The 18,529-nt window shown below is 40.0% G+C and overlaps 1 protein-coding gene across 5 annotated transcripts in view; it reads right to left on the minus strand.

Moving 5' to 3' along the window:
* The window catches only part of PHACTR1 (phosphatase and actin regulator 1), a 551,412-nt gene that overhangs the window by 252,281 nt on the left and 280,602 nt on the right, over nt 1–18,529 (minus strand). The window contains exon 1 of one of the 5 annotated variants that reach the window (XM_090269808.1): nt 12,785–13,068. The exons of the other annotated variants lie outside the window; for them this stretch is intronic. Within the exon in view, the coding sequence (XP_090125934.1) occupies nt 12,785–13,031 (247 nt within the window). The 5' untranslated portion in view covers nt 13,032–13,068. Of the gene's footprint in view, nt 1–12,784; nt 13,069–18,529 lie in introns of those variants that run through there. 5 annotated transcript variants of the gene reach the window in all.

An 18,529-nucleotide genomic window follows, 5' to 3' on the forward strand; every position in this document is an offset into this window, starting at 1 on the left:
TACAGTGCCACAACGTGATGGAACAGGTCACCCCTACTGATGAATACCTAAGGCTCTGCCCCTTACAACAGAATAGGAGTGACAGCTCTACCTAAGACACAGAGGCAAAAAAACACAGGAGCCTGTCAAAATGAGGAGAGAGAGAAGTATGGTCCAAAAGAAAGAACAGATCAAGGTTCCAGTGGGAGAACTAAGCAACGAGGAGATAGCCAACCTAACAGATGAAGAGATAGCCAACCTAACAGACACAGAGTTCAAAATATTGGTGATAAAGATGCTCACAGGCTTGACAGATATGCTTAAGTATGACAAACGCATAAGGGAAGAGATGAAGGCTATGCTAAACGAAACAAAGGAAAATCTACACAAAACCAATGGTGAAGGGAAGGAAACTGGAGTTCTTAAGGGGAACATAAGGAAGAAAAAAAAAACAGTCAACCAGTACAGAATGAGGAAACAAGAATTGAAAAAATGAAGAGAGGCTTAGGAACCTCTGTGACAACTTTAAACGTGCCAACGTCTGAATCATAGGAGTGCCAGAAGGAGAAGAGGAAAAGCATGAAATTGAAAGCTTATGTGAAAAATAATGAAGGGAAACGTCCCAAATTTGGCAAAGGAAATAGACGTACAAATCCAGGAAGCATAGAGTCCCAAACAAGCTAGACCCAAAGAGGACCACACCAAGACACATCATAATTAAAATGCCAAAGGTTAAAAATAAAAAGAGAATCTTAAAAGCAGCAAGAGAAAAGAAGAGAGTTAAGTACAAAGGGTTCCTATGAGATTATCAGCTGATCTCAAAAGAAATTTTGCAGGCAAGAAGGCACTGGCAAGAAGTATTCAAAGTGATGAAAAGCAAGGACCTATACCCAAGATTACTCTATCCAGCAAAGCTATCATTTAGAATGGAAGGGCAGATAAAGTGCTTCCCAGACAAGGTAAAGCTAAAGGAGTTCCTCATCATCAAGCCATCATTATATAAAATGTTAAAGGGACTTATTTAACGCTTTGAGTGCCAACATCGCTGTGAGCGATGCTAACAAATTTTCCCTAAAGTGCCAGCGTCGCTCCCAGCAACTTTTTTTTCGATGGCTATAAATGTAAAAAGCAATGGAATAATTTGTATTTTATGTTTTGTTCTCTTTTTTTGTACCTCAGGTTATATATTGATATAACTTTTTCTCATGTTGATCCAAATTTTGAATTTTACACCTGTTCAAATACTGACATATTAATTCTGTTATAATTTTTACTCACATTTTAAACGGTCCTTTTAATTTCATTTATCTTTGCAACAATCGTTGAAACTCTATGCAGTATGCACGACAAGGAAGCTTTTGCTAATGGATATTTTCATTGCTTCACAGTATAGCGTTAGCATTTTGTTTATAAACTGTTTTTCACTGTTGATATCTATTGATATATATGACTCTAGTGTGAATGCCGTTTGTGTTCATTTTATTTTGTACGTTATGAAGTTTTCTTTTTTTTCAAAAATTTATGCAATAGTTGGCATACTTCTTGCTTGTTATCCATGTTTCCATGTGTTTTTCAAATTATAATCGTAGGTTTTATATTATGCCATATATTATACTTCAAAAGCATATTAAAGGAAAATTTTTTTCTAAAATAATTGTTATAATTTTAATGCAATAAATTTTTGCTAAATTGCATCAAAGAACACTGCTTACAAAGGAAGAGAGTATTTCCTATGTGGTGAAATTTTCAGCAAATTATCATGAATAATAATGTTTTTATAGACATTTTTCATAAACTCTGCATTTCTGAGCAAAATAGCCTGGCCTTTCTCACACAAATTTTAGCAATTACGCATGGCACTCAAAGGGTTAATAAACAGAGGATCAAAAGTATGAACGTTAAAATGACAACAAACTCAGAACTATCAACAGAATCTAAAAAATAAAAAATAAAAAAACTAAGCAAACCAGAATAGGAACAGAATCATAGGTATGGGAATCATTTGGAGGATTATCAGCTGGGAGGGGGAAAGGGAAGAAATGGGGAAATGGTGCAGGGAGTAAGAAGCATAATCGGTTGGTACAAAACAGACAGGGGGAAGTTAAGAATAGTACAGGAAAGGGTGAAGCCAAAGAACTTATATGCATGACCCATGGACATGAACTAAGGGGAGGGGGTGGGATTGCTGGAGGAAAGTGGGGTACTGGGTGGAGGGGAGCAAAGGGAAAAGAAATTGGGACAACTGTAACAACATAATCAATACAATATACTAAAGAAAAAAGAAATATCTAGAATAGGGAAGACTTTGAAAACAAAAGATAGATTAGTGGTTACCTAGGGGTAGCAGAAATAGGAGAACTGAAGGGGATAGGCTAAAGGGAGCAGAGTTTCTTTCTGAAATAATGAAAATGTTCTAACTGTGATGTGATGGAGGCACAACTCTCTGAATATACTAAAAGTCACTGAATTGTGAAATTTAAATGAGTGAATTGTATGGCATGTGAATTATATCTCAATAAAACAACTAAAACTCTAATAATATTTTCACAAAAATAGAAAAATAGAAAAAAAATCACCTAAAATTTGTATGGAACCACAAAAGACCCTAAATAGTCAATGCAATGTGGAGAAAGAAGAGTATCACATGTCTGATTTCAAACTATACTACAAAGCTATAATAATCAAGACAATATAACACTGGCATAAAGACAGGCACACAGATCAATGGAACAGAATAGAGAGCCCAGAAATAAACCCTGCATATGTGGTCAATTAATTTACAGCAAAGGAGTCAAGAATATACAATGGGGAAAGGACAGTCAGTTCAATAAGTGACATAAAACTGGACAGCCACATGCAAAAGGACGGAACTAAACCACTATCTTGTAATACACAAAAATCAACTTAAAAAAGGATTGAAGACTTGATTGTAAGTCCTAAAACCATAAAAGTCCTAGAAGAAAACATAGGTGGTAAGCCCCTTAACACGGTCTTGGCAATGATTTTTTGGACTGGACACCAAAAACAAAGGCAACAAAAGCAAAAATAAGCAAGTGAGACTACAGCAAACTGAAAAGCTTTGGCATGGCCCCCCAAAAATCAACAAAATGAAAAGGCAACATACCAAATGGGAAAAAATATTCTCAAGTCATATCTGATAAGGGGTTAATATGCAAAATATGTAAAGAATTCATACAATTCAAGAGTAAAAAACAAAAAAATCTGATTAAAAAATGGACAGAGGATCTGAATAGATAACTTCTCCAAAGAAACATCCAAGTGGCCAACATGAAAAAGTGCTCAATCTCACTAATCATCAAATGCAAATCAAAGCCACAATGAGAGATCATATCACACCTGTTAGCATAATTATTATAAAAAAGACAAGAAGTAACAAGTATTAGCAGAAGGTGGGGAAAAGGAAACCCTGATGCATTGTTGGTGGGAATGTAAATTGGTGTAGCCACCATGGAAAATGGCATAGAGATTCCTTAAAAAATTAAAATTAGAACTATCATATGATGCAGCAACACTCATCCTCTGGGTATATAGTTAAAGGAAATGAAAATAGGATATTGAAGAGATATCTGCATGCCTTTGTTCACTGCAGCACTATTCACAATAGCCACAGATAAGGAGACAACCTAAGTGTCCACACATGGACGAAAGAAATGGACTATTATTCAACCATGAGAAGGAAGGAAATCCTGCCACTTGCGACAACATGGAGGGAAATTGAGAGCATCATACTAAGTGAAATAAGCCAGACAAAGAAAAACAAATACTGCATGGTATCACTTATATGTGGAAGCTAAAAATAGTCAAACTCACAGAAAGAGAGAGTAGAAAAGTGGTTGCCAGGGACTGGGGTGGGGGCAGGGAAAATAAGGAGAGGTTGGTAAAAGGGTACAAACTTTCAGCTGTAAGATGAATAAGATCTGAGGACCGAATGTAAACTTGGTGACTATAGTTGAGAACACTATGTTGTATAATTGAAATTTGCTAAGAGAGTGGAACGTAAATGTCCTCACCTAAATAAATAAATAAATAAATAAATAAATAAATAAGAGTTAATGGATGTATTAATTAACTAGATGCAGGAGAATCCCTTCACAGTGTATACACAGATCAAATCATCATGATGTATACTTTAAATATCTTACATTTTTGTCACTTATGCCTCAACAAAGCTAAAATTAAAAAAACAAAACAGTAAATCGCTGGCTGGTGTGGCTCAGTTGGTTGGAGCATCATCCTGTAAATGGTGGTGGATTCAGTTCACGGTCGGGGCATGTATGAGAGAGGGCAACCATTTGATGTTTCTCTCTCTCTAAAGGCAATAAAAAAAAAAAAAAGGTCCTTGGGTGAGGATTAAAAAATAATAATAAATAGAAAAAAAATTAAAGCTACTTAAAAAATCTTCCAGAGAATCTTGTATCTGACCATAGAGCAAGTCCCCTGTCCTCAGCATGGTACCCAAAGCCCTTCACGACCACTCATACCCATTCCTCCAGGCTCCTTCCCAAGCTTACATGCTCTACCCTGGTCACATCAAACTGCTGTCCTTGGAGTCAATTTAATAAATCGATACACATTAAATAATTAATAATTAATAATTTAACATGTATATTTATATGTTGAACACATTTTAAAATGTCTAACAGCTATGTACTATTCCAGGAACTGAAAACAGCATTGAAGAGGAGAGACAAGAAATACCGATGCCTTGAGCAGTTTACATTCGATGCCCTCCTCAGGCCTCATAACCTTTGCCCGCACATGCCTCTTCATCCTGCTCAAATGCCTCCCTCAGGCCTCCTTGGCAGCCCAATCCTATTCTCCCATCACAGTTTAGCTCAAGTGCCATCTCCTCCCACATGACTTCCTTGACTTTCTCTCTCAAGGAGATGGAGTCCCTGCCTGTGTGTCCATCACATCCTGAGCCCACCTCCTCTATACCTAGGAAATATGTTCCAAGACCCCCAGTGCATGCCTGAAACAGCAGATCGTACTGAACCCTATATACTGTTTTTCCTATACATACATAACCTATGATAAAGTTTAATTTATAAATTAGGCACATTAGGAGATTAAGAATAAGTAAAAACAAAATGAAATAATTATAACGCTACAGTGTAATAAAAGTTATGTGAAAGTGTTCAATCTCTCTCCCTCTCTCTAGCGCATGCACTCCCTTTGATAACCAATATGATGAAGGACACAGCTAACTAATTAACAGGCAGGGTGCATATACAGTATAGAGACAATGGACACAGGGATGAGTCATGTCTCAGGTGGGATAGAGCAGGAAGACACAAGATTTCATCACACTACTCAGAATGCCACGCAACTTAAAACTTACGAATTGTTTGTTTCTGGAATTTCCCATTTAATATTTTCAGACAGTGTTTGGCTGTGGGTAATGAAACTGTGGATAAGGCGGGGATCTACAGTATAGCAATGTCCCTCACCAGATTGCAAGTTTCTCTAAGAGCAGTAACTCATTCTTTATCTCCGTATTTGCACATCAAGTTCAGTATAGGCATCAATCCTTGTTATATGAGTAAATGAACGCCCATGTTCTACCCTTCCTCTGGCCCTGGACAGTGAAATAGTACAACTGTAAAAAAAAAACAAAAAAACAGCGTATTATTTCTTTTATGTGATCTACTGGTTGAGTGTCCCCTAGACAGAAAATCTCTACTATTCATTTCTTTCCCAACCCAACAACTGGATTCTTGTTTAGCTCCTCATTCTCTTACCCAGAGCTTTGTGACTTTTGCCTCTTTGGCCTTTCCTTTTCTCCCTTATCAACCTTTAGGGTTCAAGGGAAGTGCATTGCTTCTCCTGCTCCTTGTTTTCTGGCCTTTATCTGACTCCTCTTCATCTCATTGCATTCATCGAATCTGCCTACTTGTCACTGACCTTGAAGCCCTTGAAGGTGATTCCTAACTGGCTCACCACACCAACTCCTTTTAGATACATATTTAAATTTTAATACCTGCTGAAGTTCCGAAAGTTATTACTTCATATTAATTAGCAAACTACAAAAATGAATGTGGCTAGTAGACAAGTATTGATCCCTCTCCCTTCCAATAAAATTTTATGTTTATATTTTATCTATTAATCTTTTTTAGAATATTTATTTTTTAGAGAGAGGGGAAGGGGGGAGAAAAAGAAGGGGAGAAACATCAATGTGTGGCTGCCCCCTGCGCACCCCCAACTGGGGACCCTGCCTGCAACCCACACATGTGCCCTGACTGGGACTCGAACCAGTGACCCTTTGGTTTGCAGGCTGGCACTCAATCCACTGAGCCACACCAGCCAGGGCTAATCCTTTAAAATCTCCTTTAGACATACAGGTATATTTTAAGCTATAGATTTTACAAATATTTTAACATTTTTTCTCCTAAACTAAGTGAATATTTACAGATGTTGTCTATAAAGTGTCAGAAAGGCATTAGAATGAAAAGGAAAATTACTAGTAAAATTACATATGAGTTCAAAGTTAATAAGGCAACTGACTTTAAATTGCTGGTTCTTGAAAGTGTTACTGGGCCTCTTTATGGGTCTGTAATAGAAGAATAATCCTGGTTTTTTGACACGTACTGCTTAAGGTCTTGAAATGCACTTTCTTGCATTATGAGTGGCTGTGGCAATTGGACCCTTTCTCTTGTCTGGTCCCTGCCTAGGCACTATCAGCAACGCCATCACAAAAAACCACTCAAATGTACTTCAACATAATACAGGAGTGGGTAAAGAGTCTACAGGGGTTCACTACCCTAATCTGTGTACTTCTGGTATAGGTGTAAAATTTTCCATAAGTTTTTTTTTATGATAACTTGATCAGACCCCCCTGTTTAAAAACCACTGTGCCACCTTTGGTGGTCACTAGATGAAATTTGAACTCTTTCATAAATTGTACCAGAATTTGTCCTGGCTAGGTAGCTCAGTTAGTTGGAGCGTCGTCCCACACACCAAAAGTTTGCAGCTTCAAATCCTGGTCAGGGCACATACACCTAAGTTGTGGGTTTGATCCCCAGTCAGGGCACATACAGAAGGCAACTGAATGATGTTTTTCTCTCTCTCTCTTTCCCTCTCTCACCACCCCACATCCCTGACTCTCTAAAATCAATAAACAAATCCTTGGGTGAGGATTAAATAAAAGATTATATAGTACCAGTATTTTTCTCATCTCTTTCTTGCCCAAGGTGGGACCAACCACTCTCCCTACTTTCTGTCTCTAAAATAACTTTTCTTTCTCAAACACTTAAAACTTGTACGCACATATTTGTCTACCTATCTTCCCATACTATAGTGTAAGGTCTTTGAGAGCAAAGTGTGATATAAATATCACACTATCGTAGTGATATTTATATTTCAAATGTTAAAAGTGGCACATAAAAAATGCTTCACAAATACATTACTGGAAAAAAAGATAAATTGCCCCAATATATGTTTCCAGACTAATTCATGTCCTTTTCCCTCACATTCCACAAATTCTACCTGCTGAACTTATCCCTTTTCCCAAGCAAACCATGCTCTTTTACAGTTTAAATGGTCTGTGTACAGTTTTTTCCTTACTGAAATGCCCTTCCCTTTTTATGTTGGACAATGGCTCTAGTAGGTTCCAGTCCAAATATCACCTCCTCTGGGAAGCCCTCCTGCCTTACTCACATCATTATGGCTTCCTCCAATAATTCAGCAGTTTACTTTCCTGTTACTCACACTAAAATCTAAAGTCTTCAAAGGCAATGGCTGGTTGTTGTACCTCTTGCTATCTATCCTTAAGCTGAGAGGGCACTGTACACATAAGCTGCTAATTTTCCAAATAAATGTAAGAAAACCAACAGATCGGTTGCTTGAGTACACAATGCTTTAATAAAATTGTAAGAGCGCAACATCATTAGAGTCTCCCCACTCTGTACACCCCTTCCTCACACCTGTGAAGCCCTTCTTCACTTCTCTTCCCTACTGTCTGAGCAAGGGCCTTTCTTTTCAGGGTTCCACACAATCTCTACACCCTGCTCAAGGTTAGAGCTTTTCCAGGCTTCCTGATATTAAGAGAGCAGTTTCCTGCCTCTGTTCTTTGCCTCAGGCGAAGTCCTCCACACCTGTCCCTTTGATTCTGAGTCATATCCTCAGACTATGTAGATAAAATTCTCCAGTAAATACTTCCTTCAGCTATTAATCTTTCCTCTTCCTACCTTGCCTATTTTTGCTTGCTCAACTGACTAAAAGCTGCTTAGTCATTGTATATATATATATATGTGTGTGTGTGTGTGTGTGTGTGTGTGTGAATGAGTCCTTTTACCTATAAGTACTGGACATGATTGTTAAAACTTTAAAACAAACAAATGAAAAACACTGCTTGTGTGACATTGGAGGGGCTCTTCCACAGTCTCACTTTTACTTCACTTGCTTTACTAGGTATAGTAAAAACTTTAACTATTAAGAGTAGAGTTGAGTTGCATGCTTTCACCTTGGACCCAATCCAAGGACGTTTAATTATAGAAGAGGCCAAGCAGCAAAGTATAGCAGGAAGAAAAACCCAACACAAAATTGGACTTGGCGCTAACAATACAAATGGTAGTAATCACAGCTAATACTTCTCCAGCACTTTGTCTTGCCATGCTAAGTGCTTTGTACCAATTATCTCATTTAATCCTCACAACTCCATGCAGTAAATAATGCTGCGGTATCCTAACGCCACCCAGCTAGCAAGTGGATGAGCCACTCTTTGAAAAAGGCAGTGAGATTCCAGGATCCAGCTCTGGGTCTTCATCAAGGGACAGGTTCTGTGAGCAGCCGTGGCACTAAATGGTGCTTGGACCTTGGAGGACTGCTCACCTAACCTTAATGCACTTCAGTTTTCTCATCTGCAAAATGAGGGATTTCACCCACAAAAACTCATAAGGTATTCTCTACTGAAAGGCTGTCCTGCTGATGAACCCTACAGTCAGAGTAACAGAGAAGTATTATGACAAACTGTCAGTCCAAAAAATTCATATTGTAATACATTAGACAACATGTTAAATATTTCTATCTCTAAAACAAAATTTGGAAATGCATCTAGTGGGTCAATAAATTAGTAAATTTGTATATGCACGTTTAAAGAACAGAAATCATACTTAGTGAAATAAACACAATCTTGAAATACTGATAAGTTACATGCAAAAAGCACTAAGTAGCAGCTGCAATAAAAATGTGTTGTGTCTGAATTTATGTACCATTTTGATTACTATGTTAGATAAGTTCTCTAGAAGCAATTTCAATAGTCTCTTCTGTGTACCAGAAGAGGAAACATGTGCCACTATAAAAAAAGAGGCTTCAAAATATTTCTAAAAACTGTTTTAAAGCTGTTAACATGCTTTATTTCTGTTAAAAGTAATTAAAATTACATCTTAAAGTATAATTATTAATGCTATTAAAATTTTATGATAATTTCTATTAACAGACTCAAAAGGATTTCAAATGAGAATAGAAAAATATGTATAAAATTATATACAGAAATAATTGGTTTTCTAGAATAAATTTCTCCCTAAAGTTGATTCTAATTATTGTAAATTAACTCATACCTTCCTATTGACTTCCACTGTGTTTAGTTATGATTTAGCTGTGTCTCTTCTAGCTTTACAATGTACATAACTTCTAACCTGGTTAGCTAAAACCTTCTCTCCCTCTACTCCTACCAATGCCAGCCTCTTTACCTGTAGGTAAAGCAAATAAAAATAATTAAATATACTAGGAAATTCTGCAGTTCATTCTAATTCTGTATCCCAAGAAACCTGGCTTACCAAACTTATGCAAGTATGGAACATACACACAACACACTGTCTAATTTTCTACATTAAATGTAGGTGCCGTTAAAAAAAAATCAATTTGATAGCATGGTGGAAAGCACCTTGCTTTTAAAGACAGACAAATGAGGATTCGAATTTTTTACCCTGTACTTGCTCTGTAGCCTTTGGCATTGATGTGCTATATAAGCTGCTTTCTTCATCTGAAAATGGCCTCAGTATTAAACCAAAACAGTAAAGATAAATAGAAACTATCTTTGGCCATTAAGAGTGAACTGTATTCTACAATTTCTTAAAAGTTAATAAGAAAATCACTTAGGCCCTGACCAGAGTGACTCAATTGCTTGAACGTCATCCTGCAAAGTAAAAGGTCACCAGTGTGATTTCTGATTGGGCACATGCCTGGGTTTCAGGCCTGGTTTGGGCACATGCGAGAGGCAACCAATGGATGTTTCTCTCGCACATCGATGTTCCTCTCCCTCTGTTCCCTTCTCTCTAAGAATAAATAAACAATTTTAAATAATTACTTAAAATAAGGTCAGCAAAGCACCTTTAATACTATTTAGTGGATATCAGGAACTTTTTAAAAAATACTCCTAAGTAAAACAGCAATTGCGAAAATGCAATTTCCCCTTTTATATCCGCTCAACCATTCAGAAATATTTTTTCTTTTTAAGTTTCTTCTATATAAGCCAAATATTTTAAATTCTAGTGTCTTTAAAGTTATTAAAATATGTTTTAGCTATATTTAAAATAACTGCCATTTTTATATACAAAGAAATTAAAAATGAAACCGTAAAATGTTTAGGCTTTCCTACTGGATCAGCATTTTCAATGGTTGCCACTCAATAGCCTCCTAGGTGCTAAACGAGGAGCCGAACACCCTGATGGTGCTGGATACAATGTAGGTGTGCCCCGTCATAAGAAACATACTCTTCTATGGTGCCCCACTGAACTTATCTGCATTACCACAATCTCGACCACATGTTTCCTTTAAAATAGCGGGCTCTCCAGATATACAGAAATGATGACTCAAATTGAAAGTCGCCTCTAGAGAACTTATCTCACAGAACATCCACTCGTGACAAACTATTATAGAAGGTGAGTGCTTGCAGAAAGTAAAATTTATTTGGACTTCCTTTCTTGTTACAGTGGGCAGTGTTGTGTTGGGCTCTGTCAGTGAAAACAGAAGGGTTAAACTCCTGACCTCATTCTATTTCAGTGACTAAATGAGGAAGGCAGCATTTGCAGTGTGGAATTAGGCAAAAAATTAGGCACCACAATCTGACGTGTGTCCTACCAGAATCCTTTGGAATTAAACACTTTAGTCACAGCAGATGATATGGGAACATCCATAGGTATGTTCTGGAATGTCTGAGACTGCAGAGATGATGCAAGCAGAAATGTGAGCTTTAGGCTAAAACATGCCTGCCTCCATCAACAGTGTACACCATGTTTTCCAGTGATCATGTTTTCATAACTACATACATAAACATACATCCTTGGGTTTAAACACAGACCCCTCCTTATTGTGGCAACAGTTAAGAGATTCTAATTAAAAAAAACCTCCCAAGGTAGTGAAAGCAGCAGCCCATGTGGGAAGCAATTCTGTCAACAGAGTGATTCATTTAATAAATAATTCAGCCTGCAACTCATGCTCTATTACATTTTATGGTAAAAGTCTGGCTTGGGATCGTCCCATTAATCCATTTATATTTCATAGGTGTCAGCAGCTTATATCATAACCAAAGGACCAAACACAAGTAAGTGTACACTTCTCAAAAACGGGTATCCTCTCCTAAAACTAACAGAAGCAGCGTTAGTGTGTTTGGTGCACGCCTGCCTTCCACCAGTACCCAGTTTTTCTTCTGGATGCCCAGTGCCACCCTGCACTGCCTCTCTGGCAGTTTAATCAAAGAAAAGTATAATTACACTAGCAGGACGCTAATTTTGAAAAGACATTACCCAAGCCACAGTCACTTCATTACTCTGCACTTCAGAGGCCAGCAATGAACACGAGGGATCCTAAGTACTATTGTTCTTCCAAAGCAAGCAAGAGAATCCGTCTGGTTGATCGGAAAAATCTGTCTGCTCAGGCAGGTGCAAGTGTCAAGCGAGGCAATGAGCTTCAGGCTGGCCAGTAGCTAATGCTTTTCCGGCAAATTCTGCTGCCTAAAACTTTTCCGCGACCTTCCGTGGCCCTCCAGAGACTGCTCGGTGAGCTGCTTCGAAAGTGCCTGGAGGCTCCTGCGAATGTACCACCACATTGGCGCTTCCACATCTGCAGAGGCTTCTACCCCGTCGGCGTGGAGCTGTCCGTCTTTCTTGGCTCCGTCTGCCCCAGTCGCCGGCAGCCTGACACCCTTTCACTGCCCCACTTCAGATCGGATTTGAGGGAGCTCCTGGGCTCGCACACGCCCCTCCCCCACCTCCACATTTTGACCATTAGGCATCATTCCAAGAGGGGCCAGCTGTGGCACTCCAAAAATCACGGCCATGTTTTACTCCAAATAGACACCATTCAACAACTCCACAAGTTCTCAGGGCTCTGGGAGCCGTAGCAAAGGCCAAACCACCTCTCCAAAGTGAACGCACATCTGTAACGCATCCCGGCAAAGGGTATATCCTATCATAATGCAAGGATGTGAGAACAGCAAAGAAGCCCACATCGCTAAGACAGCAGGTGCAATAATCCTTTTAAAGCTAATAATGTTGCCCCAGACAAATACCCTAAAACCCTACCTTCCCAAAAGAAAATCCCAGATTTGACCCTTTCCAAACCCTCATTTCGAACGCCCCGTGTGGGGGAAGTATATATACATCAATGGTATATTCACGGCAGCACTCTGCAAAGTGCCCGGCGGGCGGGTGTCACGCCTGTGTAGAGAGGGCTGCCGTCCTCGCAGTTCTCCAGGCAGCAGACGCCGGCGGTGCCCGCTCACTGGGGATCAGCCACGTCCCCGCCTCCCGCGCTCGCCACCGCCCGGGCGAGCCCCGGCACTCACCGTCCCGGGTGTCCTCCCCTCGGCTGCAGTTGCTGCAAATGTGTTTGATCTCCTTGCCTAGTTGACAATGGATTACAAAGGACACGTTGTTGTTGGGGGCGGGCTCCTTCAGGGGCTTCATCCTCAGCAAATAAAAAGCTTTCTTTTTGGGTCTCTGGGCGCTCGAGCCTGGCACCGCGCCCTCCCTGCAGCGCGGCGAGCGGAGCGCAAACCTCCCGGGCTCCACGGCGAGCGTGGGCTCCGCCATCCGGCCCCCGGACGCCCCGGGCAGGGCTTTGCTCCGGGCCACGCGCGCTGCCACTCGCGCCTGCCGGCTTGGCCAGCATGCCCCCGCCCCGCCCCCAACCGGCGTCTCTACAGCAACGCGACCACGCTGGGGCGGGTCAGGGAGAGCCTCGGAAAGGGTCTTGACCTCGCCGACCTCGCCGCTCGAGCCAATCCGAATCCCCCGGCTGGAGGAGGGCTTCCGGAAGGTACTGTGCGGTCCTACCTGAGGCTCACGCGCTTATCCTCCCTCGGCCGCCGAACCCCTCCGGAAATCTCAACCCCAGCAATTGGAGCCTGCAGGGTTGGCGGCCACTTTCGCTCTGTCTCGGCTCCAGGGCAGAACGCCAGCCTCCCCCTCCCCCTTTTCCTTCAACCTCAAGCGACCAAACGAAAGCAGAACGTACCACACACACAAGACAGCTGCGCTGAGAGCCCTCAGGTGCAAGTGCCTTTCTTGGGCCAGAAGGAACAAATGATCCTTCTCTGGTGCGTCTAACCCATAGTCCTTGAGTCTCGATGGATCCCACAACCTGTTACAATGTAATTGATGTTTCCGCTCTCAACAGAAATTCCCAACCCAAAGGGGACCTTAACACCAGTGTTATTAAAACTTTGAGTAAAATGTATCAGAAAAGGCTGCTTTTATCAAAACTCAGAAACAGCTTGCAACTTTGGGACCCCAGCTAATCTGGCTGAGAATTCCCCCGCTGGTTTAGCAAAGTGAATAAGACTTAGCAAGGGAGTCACATACTTAGCTCGATAATAATAACAGCTAGAAGTTATTGAGCCTTTTTTGTTCTGCACTTAGAAAAAACCACACTATGTCTATACAAAAATCCTGACTCAGGTATTGTGAATCCTTCGTCATCACCTTTTAGAGACTAAGATTCAGAGTAGCCTCATATCGCAGTCGCCTTGGGTGCTAATCTTAAAAATAAAGTCTTTGGGGCCCCAAGACCTCAGATTCTGGTTTAGTAGGTCAGCTTAGGGGCCAGGAATTTGTAGCTTTCACAACCTCCCCGCTGATGTTACTGCAAAATTTAAGTGGGGAAACAGTTGTTTGCAGGCAGGTGTGTCTGACCCCAAGCTTCTGTCTTCCCAGAACACCCATGTCCTGGGGTCCACAGTTCCTGCCCACCTTCCGGTCTACTGAAATAGTTGTCAGGTAAAGGATGCACTATCACTGCCAGTTGTTTCCAGAAACTTCCCCAGAGTTAATTTCATAAAACCCCATGACTGAGACTTCCACAAAAGGCAGGTCACTGCTAGTCTTTCCTCCAAATGTGCAAATTGTACATGTATTGCTCACCTCACAGGTAAAAGGGTTGACAATTCACTGGGAATATTAAATTCTGTGTTATAATAGGTGTTTAATCATTGCAATTCTACCATATGTCATTTATACTACTTCTCATCTGCAAAATGTTCTGCCCACATCATCACATTCAGAGTTTCATTTTCATACTGTAGTTAGGAACATCAGGTGTCCAACCGCCACAGCCTGCTCTAGAAGGAGATATCCGGAACTGAAGTGGAATTCAAGTGTTGGACTTGTGCTCTCTTTAATTACATCACAACCAAGTCTCTCCTGGTGCCCCCCAAGGCCTTCAGGGACCCCTCCCTTGTTGCCTGGATTACCAACCAAACAAGCTACAAGACAGACAGGAAAGAAGGCAGTGTGAAGATAGAGGCAGAGACTGGTGCAGCACAGTCCCGGGAAGACGGCAAGCAATGGAATCTCCCCAACAGCCTCTGGAAGGAACTCAGTCCTGCCAACACCTTAAATATGACCTTCTTTTCTCCAGGACTGTGAGAGGATAAATATCTTGTTCTAAGCCACTAAGTTTGTGGTTATTTTTTACAGCAACCCTAGAAAACAAATATGGTGGGTGGTGGCAAAAAAAAAGGAATTATTTTCCGGAGGGCAGACCCCTTGTAGTTCAGGCTTGCCCGCTAGGTGAGTGCTCTAGGAACCCATCTGTACCATTGTACCAGCTGGCATTGTTATGAGAGGCTGCGTTCAGCTTCAGTGAATTTTTTTTTGAAGACTCTTTCAATGTGTTTGCCCATTTCGTGATGGGTGATTTACGACCACACCTGCCTGAATCGCACTGAATGTTCAACAGTTTTTGACCAAAAAGCGGCATGATCCCCATGTCCCACCCTCCCTATTCACCAGATCTTGCCCTGAGCGATTTTTTGTTTGTTTGTTTCCCCAGATGAAAAAAGGTCCTCAAAAGGAAATGTTTTGCTGTTGTGGAAGAAGTGAAACAAAAAACAGCAGAAGCACTAAAGGGCATCAAAACCGATGAGTTCACAAATTGTTTTGAGCGGTGGAAAAAAGTCTCAATAGGGGTATTGCACCAAATGGCAAGTACTCTGAAGGTGATTAAAGTTTAAACATGTAAGAACACATAATTTTTTATTAATAAATTCTTGTTTTTTGGATTTCCCCCTCATACAATCCCTAAGTTCTAACATGTTATATTTCTAGTATAAGAATAACATCTATTTTTCTCTAAGTTTGATCTAAATATGTAATATGTTAAAGTCAGAACTGTAAGCTGATCTACAAAGCACAGGGTTTTAAGTTACTTTCACATGATTCACAAACGCAGAATTGTGCCACACGGCTGCTACATGTGTGTATGCTGTTTTTGTTGTTGTTTGTTTGTTTGTATAGATGCTGGAATGGAAGCATGGAATGGAATGGAAGTAGACTGTCATTAGGAGAGGGATACAGCTACCGGGCTTTTTAAATGGATATATGTAGTATACTGCATTTATATCCTGATCAAGGAGACACAAGCTGTGTGAGGGAAAATTCAGTGATGTGTGAGTAGGATTTGTATGCAGACTTGTGCACTGGCACAGCTGTATATGGTTTACGGCTGGCATCTGCTCTAATAGGTTGAGTATCCTCTCTGACTCTTGCAAGTCTATTTATTAAATATTCTGAATGTCACTCCTGTAGCTCTGTGTTAGAAAGCAGCTGCACTATTGGCAAGATTTATTCTCTTAAAAGAATGGCTTTCTACCAGCATGTTTTTCTTTAAACTGTTTTGGAGCCTATAGCAAAACTTTCTTTGGCCTTAGTTTAATCTAATCTGGCAGATTTGGGGTAAGAGCCAGGGAGAGGCCAGTAGGTAGTAGGTATGAAGAAACAATTTCATATCTCTGTTTTTAGAATTTGAATTATTAAAAATATAGTTGAGACATCTAAATGATGTGAGCATTTTTGTGTGTTTTTGTGGGGTTTTTTGTTCTTGTTTTGCTAAGGGTTTGCTTCCCCCCCCCCAAATTTGAGTAGACAGCAATTTTACTTCTATGCTTGTGATAATTATGCTTAGTAAGGGATTGTTCTGTGCAAATTGTTCCGCAAACACTTAGGAAATAGCAACCCTATGAGAAGGAAAGATTGGAAGCATTTAGACAAAGCAGGTGGAGAAAGAGGTGAAGGAAAACTGGCAAGAGAAAACCCCTGTAGTTTCTTGATTGCAGTGTTACTTTGGAATGTTTCCTTCTCTTCCTGCATGGACAAGAAGAGGAGTAATGTGGTCTAGTTCTTAAGTTCAAATGAGATGACCTTTTCCATAACAGGCCATGCTTTCAGAGTGAATGTAATTTTTGTAACTGCAGTGGACAAAGATCAGGTCTGGTAGGAAATTTCTGCAAGGCCTTTTTATGTCAGGCATCTTTAAAGTCTGTATTGCTAATATCCAAGGGAATCAGGATTTTCTGCACATACCCAGGAAAAGACAGAGACTAGATTAGACAGAGGTTGAGAATTGTTAAACATCAGTAAATGAGAAATGTGTTGTTCTGAAGTAGTTTGTTTACATTTTGCTCCAATTTATATAATTCCATTTTAAATGAGATTTATAGACTTATAAACATAGCCTTATGTTTTCTTTTTAAAACAGGTTAATTTGGGTAGATTTAGACACTTCAGGATATTTATCTTATTGAAATAAAAGCATCAGAACATAAAGATCTTATTAAATGTGATTATATAGCAATAAAATATAATAAAGTCTACCAACAAAGAAATGACTGCATAAATTATGGTATATTTATAGCATGATGCCCCTAAAAATAATGCATTACATGTAAACATGTTGGCTTTGAAGAATTTCCACAACGTATTGTTTATGAGAAAATTGAGATTCAGGGAACTGACTATAATACAACTTTGTTTTTGAGAGACAAATATTGTAAGCATTAATATTCTCCTCCAAATATTTCTGATTTGCTATCTTCAGGTCCATAGTAGGATTGCAGTCTGTATAATCTTTGACTGTGGTTTGAGAGTGGATGGAACCGCATGACCAATTCTGACCCATGAGTGAGAAACTGAAGTTCAAGACAGTGGCTCTGCCTCCTTTTGGGTTATGGGGTGAGCTGGCCCTACATTGCTGACTCGCAAGGGTCATGGAGTATGAAAAGTGAACTTGTCTTGTTTTAAGCTACTGAAATGTTGAAGCTGATTTCACTAAATATTAATCTAGTCTATCAAGACTAATACAACAATGACAAATATGCATGTGTATGTGTGTATATTTAAGTGTTATATTTAGTCATTGCTCCAACACCCATAATATGAAACTATTATTTCCATTTTATGCTTCAAGAAACAGAAGCTCAATAAGATTAAATAAATTTCCCAGGTTACACAATTAGCATTTCATCAACTAGGAATCTGAGCCAAAATATGTTTAAGAGCAAAGCACACCTTTCCTTCTCCAACCGTCCCATTGACATGCAGAGAGCTGCGAGGCAGTTTTTCTTCAGAGGACCCTCAGCACTATTTTAGGACAGCAACATATGGCATCATGAAATACAATTAAGAAAGGTTACCAGACTTCAGGCACAGGACGCGGAAACCTTGCCTACCCTGCACAGCAGAACGGCTGGTGGCAGAGAACAGGACACACAGGTTCTTATCTATTCTCTATCTTGGTGGATTCCTGCCCTTTCAATCTTGAAAACAGGCTGCAGTTGATATTCGCTGATGTTATCCCTTCAGGGCCAGGACTGCATCCACAGTGTGGAGAGCTGTTTAACAAAATCTGTCGATCAGCTAATGATAATTGGCCATTAGGACAGAATCACAACCGTGTCTGTACACAGCAGGTGCAGAAACAAGGTAATAGGATAATGTAACACTGGCAAGAAGCACAAATAGGCCATTTTTCCAATTGTCAGAACTTTAGTTATACATGAAACATAACTGTGTGTGTATTGGAGGGGGGTAGCTGTGAGTAGCCAGCTATGGGGAGATTTCAAGTGGGTATTGCAGCTGTATAAGTGTGTAACACGCAAATTATTTCTTCCGAGAAAAAACAGATGGTCATATTCACTGAGGAACATGTTACATTATGCTCTAAGACTTGTAAAATGAATGATCAAAGGAATATTTCTTCTTCTGACAAGCCAGGCAGTATTGCCCTTCCCAATACTCCATAATCCTGTGATCTG

The sequence above is a fragment of the Furipterus horrens genome, unplaced genomic scaffold (genome assembly GCF_987537825.1).
Source record: "Furipterus horrens unplaced genomic scaffold, mFurHor1.1.pri manual_scaffold_3, whole genome shotgun sequence".
Classification (NCBI taxonomy): Eukaryota; Metazoa; Chordata; class Mammalia; order Chiroptera; family Furipteridae; genus Furipterus; species Furipterus horrens.